At 43.3% G+C, this 20775-nt stretch overlaps 1 protein-coding gene across 1 annotated transcript in view; it reads right to left on the bottom strand.

The window, feature by feature from the left end:
• Positions 1-20775, bottom strand: part of npas2 (neuronal PAS domain protein 2) — a 221125-nt gene that overhangs the window by 41620 nt on the left and 158730 nt on the right. The window contains exons 9-12 of the mRNA XM_084320101.1: positions 15552-15670; positions 8075-8157; positions 5352-5458; positions 4477-4624 (exon numbers count right to left, since the gene is read on the bottom strand). Of these exons, the coding sequence (XP_084176227.1) occupies positions 4477-4624; positions 5352-5458; positions 8075-8157; positions 15552-15670 (457 nt within the window). The remainder of the gene's footprint in view (positions 1-4476; positions 4625-5351; positions 5459-8074; positions 8158-15551; positions 15671-20775) is intronic.

Raw genomic sequence — 20775 nt, 5'->3', positions numbered from 1 at the left:
AAAAGCTAGCAGTATTTGCAAGGAATATGATATGTCATAATCATAAGAAGTAACAGTACTACTCTCGATTTTCCTCTTTCATGTATTAGTTTAAGAATGTTTGTTTGTAACTGCTTTAAACATTTCTAAAATATATATATAAAATATATATATATATATATATTTTTTTTTACATACTTCCACAAGTATGGGACCCCCCCCCCCCCTTATTCTTGTGATTTCCATTTTTTCCATTACTCCGTACCTCCAATTGAGTATTAATTTCTGAGTTAGATGAGCAGTTCCACCACATTTGTTCTCATTCTACAATATAATGACCTACAAGAGGTAAGAGGGAGGCAGACTAGGCACTTTTTGCTAAGTGCTTGTTGCTAGATTGCTAGATTCAAACTCTGATTTTCTTCTTGCATTTACTTATTTTCCTGAAGGTGCATTGTTTAAGGAAATGCATTTTTACTAAATCCAACCATCTGGTCAACTCTGGGAGTCTTTGGATTTAGTTCATCAATTGGGTCAATTTGCTATACTCATCCTCGGGCAGTGGTTGTAACAAATTGCATTATATCACCATCCTTTGAACTGGGAAGAGGAACTAGACAGGGCTCTAGACACAGCCCCTGCTGTTTGCACTCAAGTCATTAGTTGCATCCATATTTAAAGACCATACATTTCCTGGTATTAGGTAGCTCCACTCATACATTTATGTTATATAGAGATGACACATTAATTTGTGTCTCACTGAGTGTACACAGAAATTAGCAACAAAAAGGGCGGCTGATTGGCGCAGTGGGCAAGGCGCTCACTTGAGACACTGGGTTCGAGCCCAGCTCTCGGCGTTGCTACCGGCTGGCCGGTCGTTCATACTAACACAATTGGCAAGTGTTAGAGGGTGGGAAAGCCGGTGGGTGGGGATTGGATGTTGTGGACAGCGACTCCTACAGGTCGGTTTGGTGACGCCGGTGCGACGGAAGCAGGAAGTAGCGGGGGCAGCGTGAGCCTCCCACGCGTTACTCCTCGCCACTGAGAGTTCGAGCTGCTGCGGTGAAAAGATGCGACAGGCTGCCTCCTCATGTACCGGAGGGGACACGTGATGCAAGGCTTCTGTCCTCACTACAACCGACCAGTGGGAGGCATAGTCTAGCAACGTTCAAGACAGGGGAGGGAAGAATTGGATATACGAAAAAAAATTGGGATGGGAGAAAAAGTGGATACAAAAATTATAAAAAATTTGCAACAAAAAAAACACAACAAATCAATTAAAAGATATACAACTTGATTGACAAAGGTTGGAAATCAAGGTTTGAAACTCTGCAACAGAGGGGAGAATCTCACGCGTTAACACTTTCAGTGCCTTTGATTAACGTTGATTTACCCCGTTGAATGCCACCATCCACTTCAATGTTAGCGTTAAAAACGCCTAATCTATGTTTTAAATTATGGCTATGTGTCTAATCTGCCCCGTCGCTTATCAATGACTCGTTTGCAGTCAACATTGTCGAAACGGATTGTTTTTTTATCGGTTCATTTTCGTTTTATAGCATTTTGAAAAGCCCTCGTTTTCAAGGAAAATATAAAGATTCCATGATAAAAGACATTTACTGGAATATTCTAGAATACACAAAAACTTTGTCATTTTCCGGCCTATTTATGAGGCCATGTTTAGACAGAGAGAGTCTGAACAGAAACCGCAAAAGTCGTCTTGCGGTCTCACTTTTAATGTTGCGTTTAGACTAGTGTTTTGGGATGGAATTCTGCGTGCAGACGAGGCTGTAAAAGTGTAGTCGACTCGAGACGACGGAGCCCCGCTGTCACACGATTGGCGCAGATGTCACATGACCAGAAACGTCTGTGGCCAATCAGATTGCGCAAACCGAACGCGGAAGTGCAACTCTGTTAGGGAAAATATTCACGCAACGCATACGCTACACTGCCTCAGGTCGTTGAGACCATAGATATCTATATAGAACACTAGATAGCTTACCCGCGCTGCCGGCCAATGTAGAGCGACGTCGTCGTAGGGCGGCCATCTTGCTCGAGGCAGCTCAGCTACTGATAACATTCATGTCTACTTTTTTTCTTAAAGGCTGTTTTTTTTACAAACCGATTGAATCATAGCCACGTTAATAATGCTTGTAATAAACCAACCCGTTTGTAAATCCGTCAATATTTCAGAGAGTTATGAGTATTTTTGTCTGTGCAGCTCACTCACCCTCACTCAAGGCTGACTCGAGCAAGATGGCAGCGGTTCAGTGACGCTGGTGACTCCGCCTTAAGTTAATCTAGTGTTCTATATAGATATCTATGGTTGAGACAACCAGGCATGCTGTGAAGACCCGCCCTACTCTGCCTCTGATTCGCAGACTGTGGGTGGGGGAATGTGATTGGACCAAAGCAGAGTCACACAGACAGTGGCTCCAGTCACTAATAGTTGTGATAGCCGCTGGACTGATTCTTGTATTTAAAAGTACTGCCAATGTAGCCTTCAGGTGATCTCCGTGGATAGAATCAGACATGCTTGTTCGCTTTGTTTACGCTTCTAGGCTACTGGCGCATGCCTGTGACGTAAGCAGTACGCGACGAGAGCCTTGACAACCCTTTCGTCATAGTTTTATGCGGTTTGACTGTTCAGATGATAGCGCGAAGGTGTATCGTTTCTAGGATTTCCACCCAGGAAGGTGGTCTCACTTTTTTGCGTATTCTCCCCGCAAAAACGCTGTTGCCGTATAAACAAAAGGCACATCCGAAATGTTTTTTTTCCGGATTCACCTGCTAGCGTTTCCGTCTAAACATGGCCTGAATAGTTTTCAAATAAACGCTAGATTATCGATAGTATTATGTGTACGTATGCACGCTATAGACGCGAGCTGAAAAATCGATTACCGGTATCTTATTTCCTCATCAGCGATCACAGCCAAACACAGCATAGGGGACACGCTGATATCTCCGCGAATACAGCTCCGATTACCCCAAGACTGGTAACATAGACTCCTTACCTTAGATCAGATGTTCTCCAAAAAGAGTATTCCAATTCCTGATCGCCATTCCAAATATTGATCACGCTTATTGATTGATTATTGGCTGCTGTAAATATATATTCCAGGCTGATTTCCGTCCCGCGAGCAGATCCCTCTTGAGCAGACTGCTCGCCAGCACAAGGAGCCAGTTGGCTCCCCCCCCAGAGATCTACAGATCCCAGGTCAGTCTAAGCCATGGGTTCCCAAACTTTTCAGGCCGTGACCCAAAAATAACGGGGCCAGAGAGCCGCAACCCCCACTATTATCACCTTCCATCTTCTTTCTACCTTTTTACCCTACCCTCCAATCTCCCCCAATCCCATTCAATCTGATTTGCTGCAGCTCAAATGTATCCCCTTGCCCCACTTTGCCTTTTATGTATTTTTGTATGTTTGTTTTTTTGTTTTTGCTGCCATTTTGGCCAGGTCTTGCTCGAAAAAGAGATCTTTGATCTCAAGTGACTACCTGGTAAAATAAAGGTAAAATAAATAATTATAGGAGGTAAAAAAAAGTTATATATATATTTTTTTTTTAGTAAATGGAAATGTATGGTTGAAACATGCACACGTTCAAACGCACACACACTAATAAGCATTGGAGGCTTTTAACCAGGGCCGGACTGGGGAAATCATTCAGGCCAGGAAATATAGTGCAAAATATAGCCCCAGTCAGGCCACTTTTTAAGCAGGGGGTCTGGGGGTCCCCCACCAGGACATTTCTTGTTACAAATACTTCATTTCCTGCATTCTGGTGCAGGCATTTTTTTTTATGTGTACCCTTTAAATGCCAGTGTTTGTGATGGCATCACAAATTATTGTTAAAAAACAGGCTAGCATATGTATGATTAGCAACAACACTGATTTTGATGGATTTTCAGTTTTTTTGTAATGTCAGATTGAAAATAATACAATCTTTTATTCAACATCAGCCCTGATCATAACACCACATATTAATTTTATAATTCTAACCCTTTAAATGCCAGTGTGTGTGATGGCATATATTTGCAATATATCAAATGCAAAGTAGATTTTTCTGGGGGGGATTATTACAGGCTAGCATGTGTCAATGATTAGCAACAACAGTTTTTTGTAAGGGTCCCGCCTCCACCAATCACATGCGGCTCCTTTTGTGTGTCTGTGTGAGAGCAAGAGAGAGAGAGAGAGAGAGAGAGAGAGTTCTCCAACTTGTGTGAGTTGCAGTGATCTCCTGGTTGTTCCCCACCTAGGTTATCTAACTATTGCGCTGCTGCAACTAGAAACACTGTCCTGGCATGCTTCTAAGTTCAGTGGCCTGACTGCAAAAAATCTTTATTTAATTTTTTAAAATTTATTATAAAAAAAAAAAATGGAAATCATCTGGCGACACCGTTTAAACACAGAGGAGCCATCCCACACACCAAATACATTCACCCATGAAGAGGCATAATGTTACACCGCTCTCATTTTGAGCGGTTCCAGCTTACCTGACCACTGTGTGTGTACAGACAATGAACTCCGGTTTGGAATTCCACTGGTGGTAAGTGATGTAGTAATGAGTCTGCAGCCAAATCCATTGTTGACCCTTGGTCAAGAAGCGATAGTAGCAGGATTTACCCTTTCCAAATTGCATTACTGGGAGAGAAAACACAGGAGAGAAACTATCAACAGTGAATCAGTCAGGTGCTGTAAAATAGGACTTCCAACTCGTTTTCACGGCTAGCACCCCAAATACACATTAGGCCCTCATTTACATTTAGTCATTTAGCTGACTTTTATTAAAAAATTGTGAACAAGTCAGCAGGAGCCGTACATCTCTGACAGCTAAGGGTCAATGGCATTGTTCGTCAAATAGTGTCAAACTTGAGTGTTGCACTCTGAGTGCATACTGGTATAGACATATTAGCACTATAGGTAGTAGTATACGTATAGTAGCATAGTAGTAAGGTACATAATAGTAAAAAGTTATTTATTTTACAAGGTCCTAATTTTACAAAATTTTACAATAATTATTAAATCAAACCACTCCTCATTTGGGACCCCATTAAGAACCCTACGTGGCCCCCAGACCACGCTTTGGGACCCACCGTCCTAAAGCATTTAAGGCTGGGGGTTGTGCTAATCATCCAACATAATAACATCATCCAACATCCTAAAATACAGGCAGTACGCTGACTCATAAGGCCAGACTTTTTCCATTAACTGGGTGAAGTGGAAATGGAAATGTAACTATAGTCGGTTGACCTATTTTTGCGAGATGGCTGCCTGGATCCTGTGGGGGGGGGGGGGGGGGGGGGGGGGTCAGCAAGAAAGACAGACAGAGCCAGTAGAGAAGGGAAGTGCAAAATCGAGAGTTGCTTACATTGCTTATGACACTGTGCTATGAGCTCCAAGTCATCCACATGATAGTAATCATAGCCAGAAGTTCCAAGAACCTCAAAGGGTAAATAGCCTATGATTGGTGAAGCCCTGGGAAGGAAAAGGGATAGTCAACACATTTAGATTAATATCACTTAAAACTGAAATGGAATAAATAAAAACATTTGATAATATGAGGGAGGGGGGGTGGTGAATGTATTTGTCATAGTAAAGCAGGCTTTTCTTATAACCCTGCAGACAAAAAGAGGCAGAGGGGATGAAAGGTCACCTCACTAACGGGGACAAACGCTCAGCTAAACAAAAATTTTACTCACGCCCTCCAAATGAGGAAACACGGCAATGAAAGGAGTTCTTGTTGTATAATTACTCTGCCGAGGTTATGACATGAATTTGGCTCGGTCGACGCATTTCATTCATCGATGTGCAAAATCCACTTAGCCTAGGCCTCTATAAGCCAAATTTTAGAATGGCATGCGGGTCACATTATCGAGGTAACCGTTCTTGAGGGCCGGCACAGAGCCGTTTGGCAAGGAGCTGTGAGAGTCCAATTATAGCCCAGGAGAGGACGGGACGTACCATTTCCTCCCCTGCTTGCAGAGTTATCTAATAGCTTTCTAATGATGGAGCTCCTCTCGTACTCCGGCCAGATAGACTATTGAATAGCAGGATGCGTTAAAAGGAAAATCCACCCTGAAACAGAATTTACATTGTGCTATTCCAATAATCCTGGACCGTTAAAGCAATATCTATGAACATAGATAACTGTCTCCCTAAGCTAGAAAATAGAAAAGTCTTGAATTTATGACACGTTGTGGGATCATGGAATTTTTGTTTCAGATAACATCCAAATGAGTTGTATTTAAATGTAGGGCTTTGCATCAGAGAATGTACATATATTGGTGAAATCACCATGGGTTTGGTCATAGGTTACGTTCACACTGCAAACCTTGGTGCTCAATTCTGATTTATTGCTCAGATCAGATTTATTTAGTTTGGCTGTTCACATTATTTAAAGATGACATGCATTATTAATGTCATTTTTCAGTCTCTAGCATTATATTATAGTAATAGGAGTTAGTATCAATGTGTTTTGTGTCTAAATATTGGCGGATTGCTCTGATTCAGCTCAGACCATTTCCTGCTCCAGTAAATTAGGCCATCCTGATTTGAGCTATGTCGTGACGTCACTCGGGCTCTGGGTAGCGGACAGTGATGTGATTGGCTCTGTGGTTGTAGCTAATGCCCGCCCACAATCTACCTAGACTGCGGCACACACCCCCGAACGGGAGAGGGAGAGAGTGAAAGAAAGAAAAAAAGAAAGGAGAGAGGGAGGGAGAGAGGGGGCCTTATCAATAACGGCCTGTCTTTTTTTTCTCTCTCTCTCTCTCTCTCTCTCTCTCTCTCTCTCTCTCTCTCACCCCCCCCCCCTTTCTCACCCCCCCCCCCTCTCTCTCTCTCTCTCTCTCTCTCTCTCTCACCCCCCCCCCTCTCTCTCTCTCTCTCTCTCTCTCTCCCACCCCCCCCCCCTCTCTCTCTCTCTCTCTCTCTATCTCTCTCTGTCTACCAGTCGCATACTGTGTGGGCTGACTGTCACTCAAAGTGCTTATGGGCGGAGCCAGGCCATAACAGCCTGAAATCCTGGGGCTGAAAATGATGGTTTTGAGTACTTGATTAGAAATATAAAACAATGCATTTAAAAAAAAAAAGTGCTATCTTCAATAGATAGTGCAAATAGTGCTAGGAATAGCAATGCATGTCCCCTTTAAAAAATGTGGCCAATATCAGATTCCAGTGTGAACTGGTCACGCTCCTGAACAATAAAGAAGATGGATGTAAAAATATATACACATATGAAAGTGGCCCAAATCTGAATTGAAAAGATCAGATTCCATGTGATTTGTGCTCTCACATATTAGCAAAAAAACTGATTTGGGTCACTTTTGCCTGCAGTGTGAACGTAGTCATAATGTCCTATAGGGAGGGCTAGGGTGACGTCACAAATGACTTCTGTGTCCACTAGCATGTTTAGCCTAATGCGGCCAATTTGTTGACATAATTTATATTGCTGCAACACGGGACACAGCACTGCACCATTTTACTGCCTTTGAATATCGCGTCTGGAAGCAACAGGACACGGAAGTGGCGTTTTGGAATATGATGACGTAGCGCCTAGCCATCCCTATAGGAGCTGTTCCATTATTCACTGTCTACAGAGCAACTCCAGGATTTATCATTTCAAGAGTCGTGTCTCTCTGATGTTCAACTTCAGGAGACTCGTTGACGTTCACAAACTGAAACTGAACTGTACAATATTAGAGAAATAACAAATGCAAATTGGTGTATTTTCTCTTTAATGAACGAGTATCTATATAGTACATATCTGGCCCCCTGTCACACTGACGTACGTCTGTGTCGCTTTACGACTGTTCTTTTAATGCCTGTTTCCCTGCAGTCTAGTCCTTTTGCTCGCTCTCTCTCTATCCAGGCCAGGGTTTCAAGCTGTACGCCGAGCCACATGGTGGAAACTGTCACAATCAACCTGTCATCTCAGTGCCGTGTCAGCCTGGATAACCATACCAACAGTACATGCAATCAAGTAGGGTTACATTAGGGCTGTGAGAGAGACAATTTACTTCTGATAAAAGCCTCAGTTCCTGGCACCTAGCACATAGACATAGCCGAATGGCAAGAGCTGACATTCCTTACCTGTGGTCTAAAAAAAGAAACTTCCATTCAAGGCTGTGTCTGGATGTGAATTCATCACAAGGATCGTCCACATTACATAGATCCTGGTAGAAGAAACAAAAGACACAATTTTAGGAAAATATGTCATTCTCAGATAGATAAGTATGGAATCTCTTATTACTATTATGGTCTACTGGTTCCAGTATCTCAGTGAGGGCTGCCTTCCTGTGAGAATTGATATGATTCTATGGGTGTGACAAACAGCAGCAGCCCAGAGAGGCTGCAGGAGCATCAATCATGTGTTGAAATAAAGAATCCATCTATGGAGAGAATCATGACAGGTGAGTCTGTACAATGATGCAGTACTAAAGAGCTGTAAAGAAATTTTACTAACTCCTTGACACTAAAATCACTGTTGTCGTCATCCTCACCACCAGCACCATCAGCATCACCATCATCACTATCATCATCACTATCATCGTAACCACCACCATCATCATCATCATCATCATCATCATCATCATCATCATCATCATCACAACATCACTGTGACACCCATTTGACAAGATGGCGCCGTTGTATGGCGACGTGACAAGAGCTCTCCTGTGTTTGTTTTGTTTGTTTATCGTTCTAAATGTATATGTGTCCGGGACATCTACTACTGTTCGATACAACAGAGAATTACTTCTCCGGATCCGCGACGATGTTCGGGAAGTTTCCCACGTTAATCCCGAGCTCAGATGCAAGGACTTCGCTGCATGTCCCTCGGCAGGTGACGGGAGCTGTCAAAGACGCAGACACCGGGGCAGGCGAGGCGGGGTGCTTGTAAAACTCTGCGAGCGCCCTTTCAAGCCTCCACTGCCCTCCATCTACCGGGAGGATGCAACCCTCTCTGCGTGCCCTCCTGTCTCCCTGTCTCCGGCGGTCTCGTAGTGGTGACCGGAGTGCTGGACGTACCGCGATGATGTCGGGGAGGTTGCGACCCTCTCTGCGCCGCCCCCTATCTCCCTGTCTCCGGCTGTCTCGGAGCGATGACCGGAGTTTTGAATGTCCCGTGATTAAGACGGGGAGGACGCGACCCTCTTTGCGCCGCCCCTGTGCCTCAAATAGATTCGCTGTCGGCTCTATTTTTAATCTTTCAAAATGTTCAGTTGCTATCGCTATCAGCTCTATCTTTAATTTTTCTAAATGTTCAGTTGCTATTGCATGCACTCATCTGTGTTTCACTACACACATGAGTGCACGCTTACCACTGTCAGTCTGCAACACTATATACTACCACCGACATCTAAGAAGGGAGATCCCCCCTTGAATGGCCCTTCTAAGGTTTCTCTCCTCCACACTGCCTGTGGTGCTTTTTTCCATATTGTTAGGTTTTAGTGAGTTTTTCCTTACCTTCGCGTGGGGTATGTCTGGGAGTGTTTGCATTCATTCATTTATTTGCATTTATCTTAAATTTGTTGGACCTTATGGTGTTCTTGTTTTGTTCTTGACTTATTGTTATGTTTCTTCTTGACTTGTTTAAAGAAGACGTGTCCGGCCCATGGGGACATTAACGTGTGTTGTCGGGCCTTACAAATACATTTGATTTGATTTGAACATGCAGTCCTTGTCAAACAAAACCGATGAACTGATGAGCCGGATTCAATTCCAGCGGGAGGCAAGAGACTGCTCCACGTACTATCTCACAGAGCCGTGGCTAGACAGCAACACGCCAGACTCAGCCTTTCAGCCGCCGGGATTCGCTGTGTTTAGCTCAGACCGACTGAAGGAATGCACCGGCAAAACCAAAGGAGGAGGGGTCTGTCTTCTTGTGAATGAAAAGTGGTGTACCGATACTACGGTCATGAACAAGACCTGCAATACTAATCTTGAATGCCTAGTCATTAAATGTCGCCCCTTTTATCTCCCTAGAGAATTCCCAGCTATCTTTCTTATTGCTGTTTATATACACCCTTGGGCTGACGCCGCGACTGCTCTCAATGAACTGGCTGACATTATACATAAATATGAGATCTCCCATCCGGAGGCTGTGTTTATTGCAGCTGGTGATTTTAATCATTGTTCTTTTAAATCGGTTCTGCCAAATTACCATCAGCAGGTAAAACACCCTACAAGAGGAAACAAAATCCTGGATCATTGCTATAGCAACATAAAAGCTGCTTACAGGTCTCTCCCAAGGCCAGCTTTTGGTAAATCCGATCATCAATCGATTCTTCTTCTACCGTCATATACTCAGAAAAATAGACAAATCAAACCGACAGTACGCTCCACTCAATGTTGGACTAAAGATGCTGAAACACTATTACAAGGGTGTCTCGACTCCACAGACTGGTCTGTTTTTAAATGTGAGGACCTTGACCAATACTGTGACGCTGTCATTGGATATATCAACTTTTGTATTGACTTGTGCATTCCCCGCAAGGTGGTTAAGCAATACTCAAACCAAAAACCATGGCTTAAAGTGGAGATGAAGCAGTGAGCAATGTGATCCTAGTTTGTTTGTTGTGTACCTTGTGTAAGACAGGGTTCTATAATCAAATGTGAAATCTATCTTATTTGTCTGAAAAATATAATATAATATCCCTGTTTTCAACATGGGCGCCGCCATTTTGTTGCTGACGTCATGGCTGACGTCATGCCGGGGGTTGGGTGTATACACTCTGGTTAGCTGCCTATATTGAATGGGTCAGTCAGCAAATAAAATGTTGCCTACAAAACAGCGGTGGTTCTGTTTGTATTGCTCCTGGCTGTTCAAACTAATTTTACCATGTGAGAGAGAGGAAAGTTGGTTAATTTCCACAAACTACCAGTGAAAAAAACAGTGTTGTTGACATGTTGGCTCGGTCTGGCTGCACCCAGGCGGCGCGACCAGCCTGTTGGACAGGGAAGGAGGATCTGCAGCGAACACTTCATTGCCTCGGATTATGTTGTTGGGGTGGGATGTTTGTCCAGAAGACCACTAATCAGCTGAAGCCGGACGCGGTTCCCTCGGTCTTCGACAGACAGACCGGCGTTAGCTCTCGGGAGCGATCGCTAGCTAGTTGGCACCAGCCGGGGCCCGGCGTTAGCTCTCGCTAGCTAGCGTTAGCAACCGGAGCGTCGCGGAGCATTCAGCCTGCTGGCTACCTAGACCCACTTCAACCAGCGTCGCGGAGCATTCAGCCTGCTGGCTACACAAGCTGTGTAGCCAGCAGGCTGAATGCTCCGCGACGCTCCGGTTGCTAACGCTAACTAGCGAGAGCTAACGCCGGGCCCCGGCTGGTGCCAACTAGCTAGCGATCGCTCCCGAGAGCTAACGCCGGTCTGTCTGTCGAAGACCGAGGGAACCGCGTCCGGCTTCAGCTGATTAGTGGTCTTCTGGACAAACATCCCACCCCAACAACATAATCCGAGGCAATGAAGTGTTCTCTGCAGATCCTCCTTCCCTGTCCAACAGGCTGGTAGCGCCGCCTGAGTGCAGCCAGGCCGAGCCAACATGTCAACAACACTGTTTTTTTCACTGGTAGTTTGTGGAAATTAACCAACTTTCCTCTCTCTCACATGGTAAAATTAGTTTGAACAGCCAGGAGCAATACAAACAGAACCACCGCGGTCCCGTTGTTTTGTAGGCAACATTTTATTTGCTGACTGACCCATTCAATATAGGCAGCTAACCAGAGTGTATACACCCAACCCCCGGTATGACGTCAGCAACAAAATGGCCGCGCCCATAATGCTAAATGCTTCAGAAATGTACACAACAAATCGTTTTTTCTTAGAAACTGCTTATTTTTATAACGTGACTTCTTCTGTGGCTTATCTAAATACTAATGTGATGCTATGAATATGTATTTATCGCACTGCTTCATTTCCACTTTAACTCTGATGTTAGACTCAAACTTACTGAACAAGCTACTGCTTTTAAATCTGGGGATGCAACCAGTTATAAACTGGCTAGATACTCGCTGGAGCGGTCAATAAGAGCCGCCAAGCGCTCCTATGGAGAACGGATTGAAGGACATTTTTCTGGCAGTGACCCCCGTCGGATGTGGCAGGGACTGAACACTATCACTTCCTACAAGCTCAGGGGCCTCGCCTCTGCTGAAGGTGATCACTCGCTTCCCGGTAGACTGAATAACTTTTACTCCAGATTTGATGAAAGTAACACAGAGCGTCCTGTTTTTATTCCTTCCAACTCCAGTGACTTGTCTGGGCTGACTGTCACAGAACATGAGGTGCACAAGGTCCTGTCCAGTACTAAGGCTAGGAAAGCCACTGGCCCGGACGGCATTCCTCCCAGGGCCGTCAGACTCTGCTCTGAGCAGCTTGCCCCTGTGCTCACAGACCTTTTTAATATGTCACTGGAGCGCCGCCTTGTTCCAAGGAGTTTCAAGGAATCTACTATCATTCCGGTTCCCAAGAAATCACCTGTGACTTGTCTTAATGATTACAGACCTATTTCTCTAACCTCAGTTTTAATGAAATGTTTAGAGCGGCTAGTGCTGAATTATATAAAAGGTCAGATTCCTACCTGTCTTGATCCCTGGCAGTTCGCCTACAAGAAAAATAGACCAGTAGAAGATGCTATTTCCTTAGCTCTTAATCCTGTGTATGAACACTTAGATAAGAAAAACTCCTATGTTAGAATGCTTTTTATCGATTATAGCTCTGCTTTTAATACGCTTATTCCATCTAATCTGATCCACAAACTTCAGTGTCTGGGTCTATGCGACGCTATCTGTGAATGGATTCTTAGCTTTTTAATTTTGAGACCTCAAAGAGTCAGGATTGGAAACAATATGTCTGATGAACTTGTTTTAAGTACTGGTTCTCCACAAGGCTGCATTCTCAGCCCTTTACTGTTCTCTCTCTGCACTCATGACTGTACTGCTTCCTATGATAACAATCTGATAGTAAAGTATGCTGATGATACCACGGTCATTGGGCGTATAAACTCAAATGACGAGTCATTTTACAGATCAGAGGTGCAGAACCTAGTTAGGTGGAGTGAGACCAATAACCTCACCCTGAATGCTTCCAAAGCGAAGGAGCTAGTCATTGATTTTAGACGTAGCAAGGTATCCCATCTCCCTATTACCATAAATGGCTCAGAGGTGGAGATGGTGAGCAGTTTTACATTTCTTGGGGTCACTATTTCAAATGACCTGAGCTGGCACTCCAATACCAGAACCATTGTTAAAAAGTCCCAGCAACATCTTTTCTTTCTCAGGAAACTGAAAGAGTTCACAAATAACATGGTGATTCTACACAACTTCTATCGCTGTGTGATCGAGAGCGTTCTTACTTCCTCCTGTACTATATGGTTTGTAACATCACAGACTAGGAGAAGAAATCTCTGAACAGAATTGTGCGTCTCGCACGCAAGACAATCGGGTTTAGCCTGCCAGCTCTAGAAGAGATCTATGGTGCCAGGCTGCTTTCCCGTGCCTCTGGCATTATCAACGACCCCTCTGGTCACCCAGCCGCAGGCCTCTTTGTCCCCCTCCCCTCGGGCAGACGTTACCGCTCTATCACATGCTCTACCTCTCGGTTTACTGAGAGTTTCTTCCCCAGTGCTGTGCGCAGCCTGAATGACTCCAAAGGCTAGTTTTGTATTTGATCCTATTTTGTTTCGGTGTGTTTATTTAGTGTTATTAGTCAGGTTTGTGGAAGTGCTGTTTTTGTGTGTCTGTGCATCATGCACTTTGATTATATGCACTTTTACTGTAATTTGTGCCTCTATGCACTATGCACTTAACTATGATATGCACTTTTAGGGGATGTTGATATCAATTTTAGCATTTGTCCTTTTATATTGTCTGTGTTTTTACATATTTTTCCTGTACTGTTTCTACTCTGCTCCTGTATTGGATTAGTTGTAGACACACAGTGTTTGCTCTGTACCTGTATTCCAATGTGGATTCGTCCATACATGGCAAATAAAATCTTTGACTTTGACTTTTGACTATCATCATAACCACCACCATCATCATCATCATCATCACCACCACCACCACCATCATCATCATCATCATCATCATCATCATCATCATCATCATCATCACCATCATCATCATCATCACTATCATCACCATCACCACTACCATCATCATCACCACCATCATCATTATCACCATCATCACCATCATCACTATCATCATCATCATCATCATCGTAGCCACCACCATCATCATCATCATCATCATCATCATCATCATCATCATCATCATCATCACTATCATCATCACTATCATCATCACCATCACTATCATCATAACCACCACCACCACCATCATCATCACCATCACTATCATCATCACCCCTTAGCTGTGTTATTTTTTTGTGCTTTTGTTGCATATTTTCTTCATCTATGCTAATTTAGCATTTAATACATCTTCAACTTTACATTCAGGTGGCTTTTTTGTTACTAAGAAAGCAAAAAAAACATGTTCCATCTACAAGTCAAACTGTTCAACAACACAGTTTAGATTTACATTTACATTTAGTAATTTAGCTGACTTACAAGTTCTGTACACGTCAGCAGGAAGAGTACAACTCTGGCAGCTAAGTAACATTGTTCGTCAAACAGTGTTAAACTTGAGTGCTACAGTCTTGAGTGCATAGTAGTATCAGACATATTCGCATAGTAGGTAGTAATATAGGCAAGGTAGATTCCTTAGTAGTAGTCCATACTAGTAAAAAACAGTACGAAGGTTAGTATTTATTATTATTGTTTTTTCCTTCTTCATTTCAGATATTGGTTGAAGAAATGTGATTTTGGTCGACGGTGGAAAATTGGTGGGGTTTCGACCGTCCTGACTGTGGTGGGAAGTTAGTTCCACCATTGTGGAGCAAGGACTGAGAATAGCCGGCTTCTCTTTGATGACCCTCCCGGAGCTCGGATAGGAGTGTGTCTGAGGCGGCCAGAAGATGCAGAGCGTAGGGGTCTTGAGGGTGTGTAGTTAGAGACCATTGACAGGAGGTAGGAGGGCAATGTGAAGCCAGTGCAGGTCCCTAAAGGCCTAAATCCGCAGATGCGCGTAATTTTTGTCAACGCTCTTGTCTGCGTGGATGTCGCATCTGTGTCCGTGTGCAAGCCAGATTTTGTTACCTCCGTGAATATGCGTGCCGACTGTGCATGTGCCCAGCTGTCAAAACATAAAAGCACTTGACGCGATGCTTCCGGACACCAAACACAGACTATAATCAGAGCTGCGTGTGCAGCGTGTCTGCAGCTGCGTGCGTGTACGTGTCAGTTTTCGAGTATGTTGGGGCCTTAAGAAGTGGGGTAACGCGGGCTGACTTTGGTAGGTTGGAGGTCAGGCGGGCTGCTGCATTCTGTATGAGTTGAAGTGACTTGGTGGCGGTAGCCGTTAAACCAGCTAGCAGTGCATACTGTGCATTGCAGTAGTTCAAATAAATTCCATATTGTCGACAACATTAAGAAGTCAACAATCTAGATATTCTCTAATAATCACCTGATGAATCAGAATTCATATATCAAAATGGGCTTTACCTTTAAAAATTGCGGAGTGACTAGTCGTCCAGTAGCAACAAGGCATACGTTCTCTTCCAGCGATGACTGCAGGGTTCTTGGTAGTGTCAACTCAAACCCGTTACAAGAGGATGTAGGCACTGTGAGAAAGAAGCCACATCACTCTAAATCACATACCTCTAATGAGGATTTACGCGTAGGCAAGTAGGTATTGTGATGTCAGTTGCATTAACATGCCTCACATTACAATGTCAATTTCATCATATTGTGTGTCCTGTCTACTTTTTGCAGAGTAATCACATTACAAACAGCACTACAGTACTGCCATTACGAAACATGGGAAACAGGTTGGGTTGTGGAAGGTAATCAGAAATGATAATAACTACACTTACACAACCAGACGCACTCTGGTGGCTTATAGAGACGGACATGAAATGAAAACAAAACTTAGTGCTAATTTTCTAACCGTATCTTTAGATAGTGAGTCATGATGACATACCTAGATTTTCACCAAAAAAATAAATGCAGATTTATTTAGCACAAAACAGTACATAACATAACAGTTTTGTAGTAACCTTGTGTTGAAACAATTAGATCCCATTTGAAGAAGAAAACCAGCATTATTGACCATTTTCGCAATGTTTGCGGACCCATCGTGTGTTCTGTATTATAGCTATAGTATGGAGACAATAGTATGGCTCATTTGACAGGCATTGTTTATAGTCAAACATTGACAAACCAGTTCATTTCTACATACTTTAGTTTGTGTGCTATTACACGCTAAACATCGCCCCTTTCCAAAATAATCCAGTCTTTTTTCATAGATTGCAAGATATGACGCGTTATATGTATTATGCCCAAAAGTCCGGGTTGCTTGCCTGAAACCCCAAATACTTCCAAATAAAAGGTATATACCATGTACATATGTTTCTTCACAAAATCATCAAGGGGGGGGGGGTCGTCTTACCCCGAAACTGCGATTGTTACCAAAAGCATGTTTTAGGTCCGGTAAAATACGACACTGTGATCGGTACAAAAACATGTTTTAGGTTCGGTAAAATAGACATAGAATAGACCTTACCTTAGCCAAAAGGTACTCAAAAAAGAATAATCCCAGTGATCCGATCGCGATCGCAATTACTTGTGTGTATGTGTATAGTGGTGTATACGGGAAACAATAGGTTTGAGGCGATAAAATCTCAGAGCGATTGCTGTCCTGATTCCCTCTGAGGGGGAGGAGTTCTTGCAGACACTCCCCACACTAAAGTGGCCTCACACTAAACTATCCCAGGATTTGATCGTCATTGCAATTTTAACGTAGGCAGCGGTGCAAGGGAGATACAGGGAGGTCCGCGCGAGTGTTTAGAATGGGGATCAAAGGGAAAATATCAAAGGATCACATCCCGAGTATAGTCGGGTTTGGCGCTCAACGGTTGGCGACGAAACCCGACTAAACGGTTTGGCGCAGAAAGAGTTAAGCCCTAGCCATATTTTCTGAAAATTCGCCTAAAAATACATACCTAAGTAAATGGAAGATTGTGTGGTACGGTGACGGTTTCCACCCTCTCCCCAGACAGTTTGTTGTCTTCATTCCATGTGACAATACCCATGTGTTTCAGGTCAGTACACTGTGAAAAGTACAGAAACTCTACCTCTAGAAGCTATAACGTTAGGTAACATGAATGTAATGAGGATTGTTAAATAATTTGAATGGTTAATAACGTATATGATATTTGAGATATATTATATGAGCGTGCATTGCGACACGCCATGGCGATTGTCATGTTATCAGTTACAGGAGGCGCGCACGTGCCACTGGGTCATAGAAGACGTTATGGTTATAATGTACATTGTAAAATGTTTATTCAATGCTGGGGCCCTGAACACTTGACAATGATGTGGAATAAGGTTAATTGTTATCCGTGAATTGAGTTCTAAGGTTGAAGGAAGCACATGTTACAAATGCACCAGTCAGAGCTTAAAGCTAATGAGATGCCATTTGTAAAGATTGGGTTTAGCTAATATTTCGGGTTAAGGAATATTCTCTATGAAGCTTAAGAACAGTCTTAAACTACTACAAGTAAGTGTAACGGTAAAAGTTCATTGAACTACTGGGATTTGTGACTTCTAGTTGATTCAATTGTACCATGTGGTAGTACATGCACTACTAGTACTGTATACAGGTGGCAAAGATGCCCCAAAGGAGAACTATGGTTATCTCTTCCTCATTCCTCTCTCATCTCTCCCCCTCATCTCTCTCATCTCTCCCTCTCTACCACTCTCTCTCCCCCTCATCTCTCCCTCATCCCTCCCTCTCTACCACTCTCTCCCCCTCATCTCTCTCATCTCTCCCTCTCTACCACTCTCTCTCCCCCTCATCTCTCCCTCTCTACCACTCTCTCTCCCTCATCCCTCTCTCATCTCTCCCTCTCTACCACTCTCTCTATGTCTCTCCCTCTCTCTCTCTCTCCCCCTCTACCAGTCTACCACTCTCTCCCTCGCTCCTTCCTTCAAAGGTGTGATCTTGCACTGTCATTTAAAAGGAGAACCCACACATGCGCGTGCATAGTGAACGTTATTGATATTGAAACAAAGACACTGAAATCAAGGAGAAATATGTATATGATTTAAGTGAATGTTTTGATAACCATTGACACTGATGTAGTCGGACAAATGTAAATAGAAGTATAGAAATTAATATTTTGGTAACAATTGACATTGATAACCAGAGACACTGAAGCAGATGAACAAATGTAAATGATGTAAATATGATGTTTTTGATAATGATGTTTAGTTGAGAGTATTTGTGAATAAAGCTCTCAGAGGAGATTTGGATTGTGAAGCGAACAGTTTGTTGTCTTCATTCCCTGTGACAATACCCATGTGTTTCAGGAGGGAATGACGACATAGAACGCACATGATTTGTGAAGGTACCCGACAGCTTTGGGACCTGTAACAATTGCGCCACTTCTACAAGGTCCATTTGCATGTTCTCCGTATCTAGGGACATCTATGGATCTCAGGGAATGTATTCCCAGTGTCAGAAATATTGTGTCTGTTACTAGGCTTGAGTAAATTGTAATGAACCAAAGGAGAATATAACTTTTCTAAATCTTGAATGAGCTCATTCAGCACCTTGTTGAGATCATGTGTACAAAAGATCTAAGCAAATGAATAAAGGGCAGATGATTTACAGGGGTTTTTGTAGATACAGTACTGAATTCTGTCATCCGGACACATGCAATTTGAAATATGAATATAGAATATAGAATATCAGGCCTATAAATGACCTTATTATGGCCATCTATCCACACATCTATGGATCGGGCCAAATCTCCCCTTTCCAATGGCAGAGTTCAATCTGGATTTTGTACCACCAGGCGCCCCTGCAGCAAAAACCGTGAATTAAATCAGCTGTAAGTACAGTTAATCTTTTATAATGCCGATTTCTCCGCCATTTTTCATCAGATTGCAACGCCGTGTTTCTAGACGTTCACAGAAAGGTAAACAAAACTAACTACGTTCTATTTTATGGCAATAACGTTCAGGTTTGTTCTACCTGTGAGATATGATCCCGAAAATAACTGGGGGAAAAAAAGCTTCACACTAGAAGTCAGATGATTGACAGGGGCTGGCGTGAGCTAGGAAGTGTATTTTTATGAAATTCAAAAGTCCATCGAAAGCCCTGGGTCTCTTCTTTCAAAAGACTACACTCAAGTTAGGTTGCGCCATTTCCTCGCGTCAATATGAGCCTTTTTCCGACTCGATGCGCTGAGATTTCTATAAACTAATATTTCACTAATAATAATAACACTTAAAATCATTGGTAAACAAACATAGTGCTGAAAATATACACTTTGACTGCTATTTTGACAGGGTTAGGGTCTTTACTCTTGGCTACATTTGAAAAAGAAATGCAACATGCAACCGGACTGCTCAGGCTTAAGTGTTTAAAGCCAGGGGCACTTTGCTTCAAAGTAATGCTGATTCTTTTTGCAAATAATCTCACATACATCCAAAAACTCTAAACATTTGAATATGGGCACCAGGGGGGTCATCCGGGACATTGAATCCTTGTGTTGTGTTAATTACAGCTACATCATTTAAACGATATAGATGAAAAAATAGCAATACTGTGTCTTATAGGGACTGCTACTGTACCTTATAATTTAATTGAGCTGTAATTAACACAACACAAGGATTCAATGTCCCTGATGACATCACTGGTGGGCATATTCAAACTCATTTACTCTCAATAACTGTGTGTGTGTGTGTGTGTGTGTGTGTGTTGTGTGTGTGTGTGTGTGTGTGTGTGTGTGTGTGTGTGTGTGTGTGTGTGTGTGTGTGTGTGTGTGTGTGTGTGTGTGTGTGTGTGTGTGTGTGTGTGTGTGTGTGTGTGTGTGTGTGTGTGTGTGTGTGTGTCAGCGTTTCCGTTAGCCGGTAATTACCGGTATTTGACCGGCAAAATCTGTTGAAGTCCGACATATTTAATCTCTCCGGTCATAATGTCCGGTGAAAGTGGTTCCCTCTGGGCACAATTTGATTGTTTGGGTTGTATTCAGGTGGGCTGGAGTTGAATGGCCTATGCGATGAACGAAACAATCATTGCATTTGTTGTCGTTGCTTCGCCAAGCAGCCGGTCTGGTGATGACGACGCTGTGTCGGCGAGAGCTTGCTGCTGGATTTGCGAGAGGCATGCAGCTGCAGACCCACAGAACCCGCCAGCTTTGCTGGCACAGTGCGGTCCCCAGACCTGGAAAGCTGCTCTGCGGGTCTGCAGCTGGATGCTTCTTGCAAACTAACTGCGGCCGGCTCGCGCTGACAACAGCTTTCATTAACATTGGACCGGCTGCTTGGTGGAGCAACGATGAAACGAATGTAATGAATCGTTCGTCGCATGGGCTATTTGATTTTGGCCTGTTTTAATACAGTTCAGGTGGTCGAGTTGTGCTTGGAGGGAGTTGTTTTCACCGGACATTATGACCAGCACCAAGTCGTTGGGAGGTGGAGATATACATCACGCAAACCCACGATAATGTTGCCGTCTCTCTCTGCCAAATTTCTCAGTTCTTCGCTTGATATAATTAATACAAATGTCCAATATAACGGAATTCGTTAGCTCATAAAAATGTGATTATAACAGACTGCTGTTTAGTGTCGGACCGACTGCCCACATACGCGGTCTATTTTATTTCAAGTCAGCAGCAGCACGGAGTATCGAGGGACTTATTTTATTTGGAATATA

The sequence above is a fragment of the Notolepis coatsorum genome (genome assembly GCF_963971535.1).
Source record: "Notolepis coatsorum genome assembly, chromosome: 8".
NCBI classification, from domain to species: domain Eukaryota; kingdom Metazoa; phylum Chordata; class Actinopteri; order Aulopiformes; family Paralepididae; genus Notolepis; species Notolepis coatsorum.
Note: the sequence above shows the minus strand (reverse complement) of the source record. Positions and strands in the feature narration are given on the sequence as shown.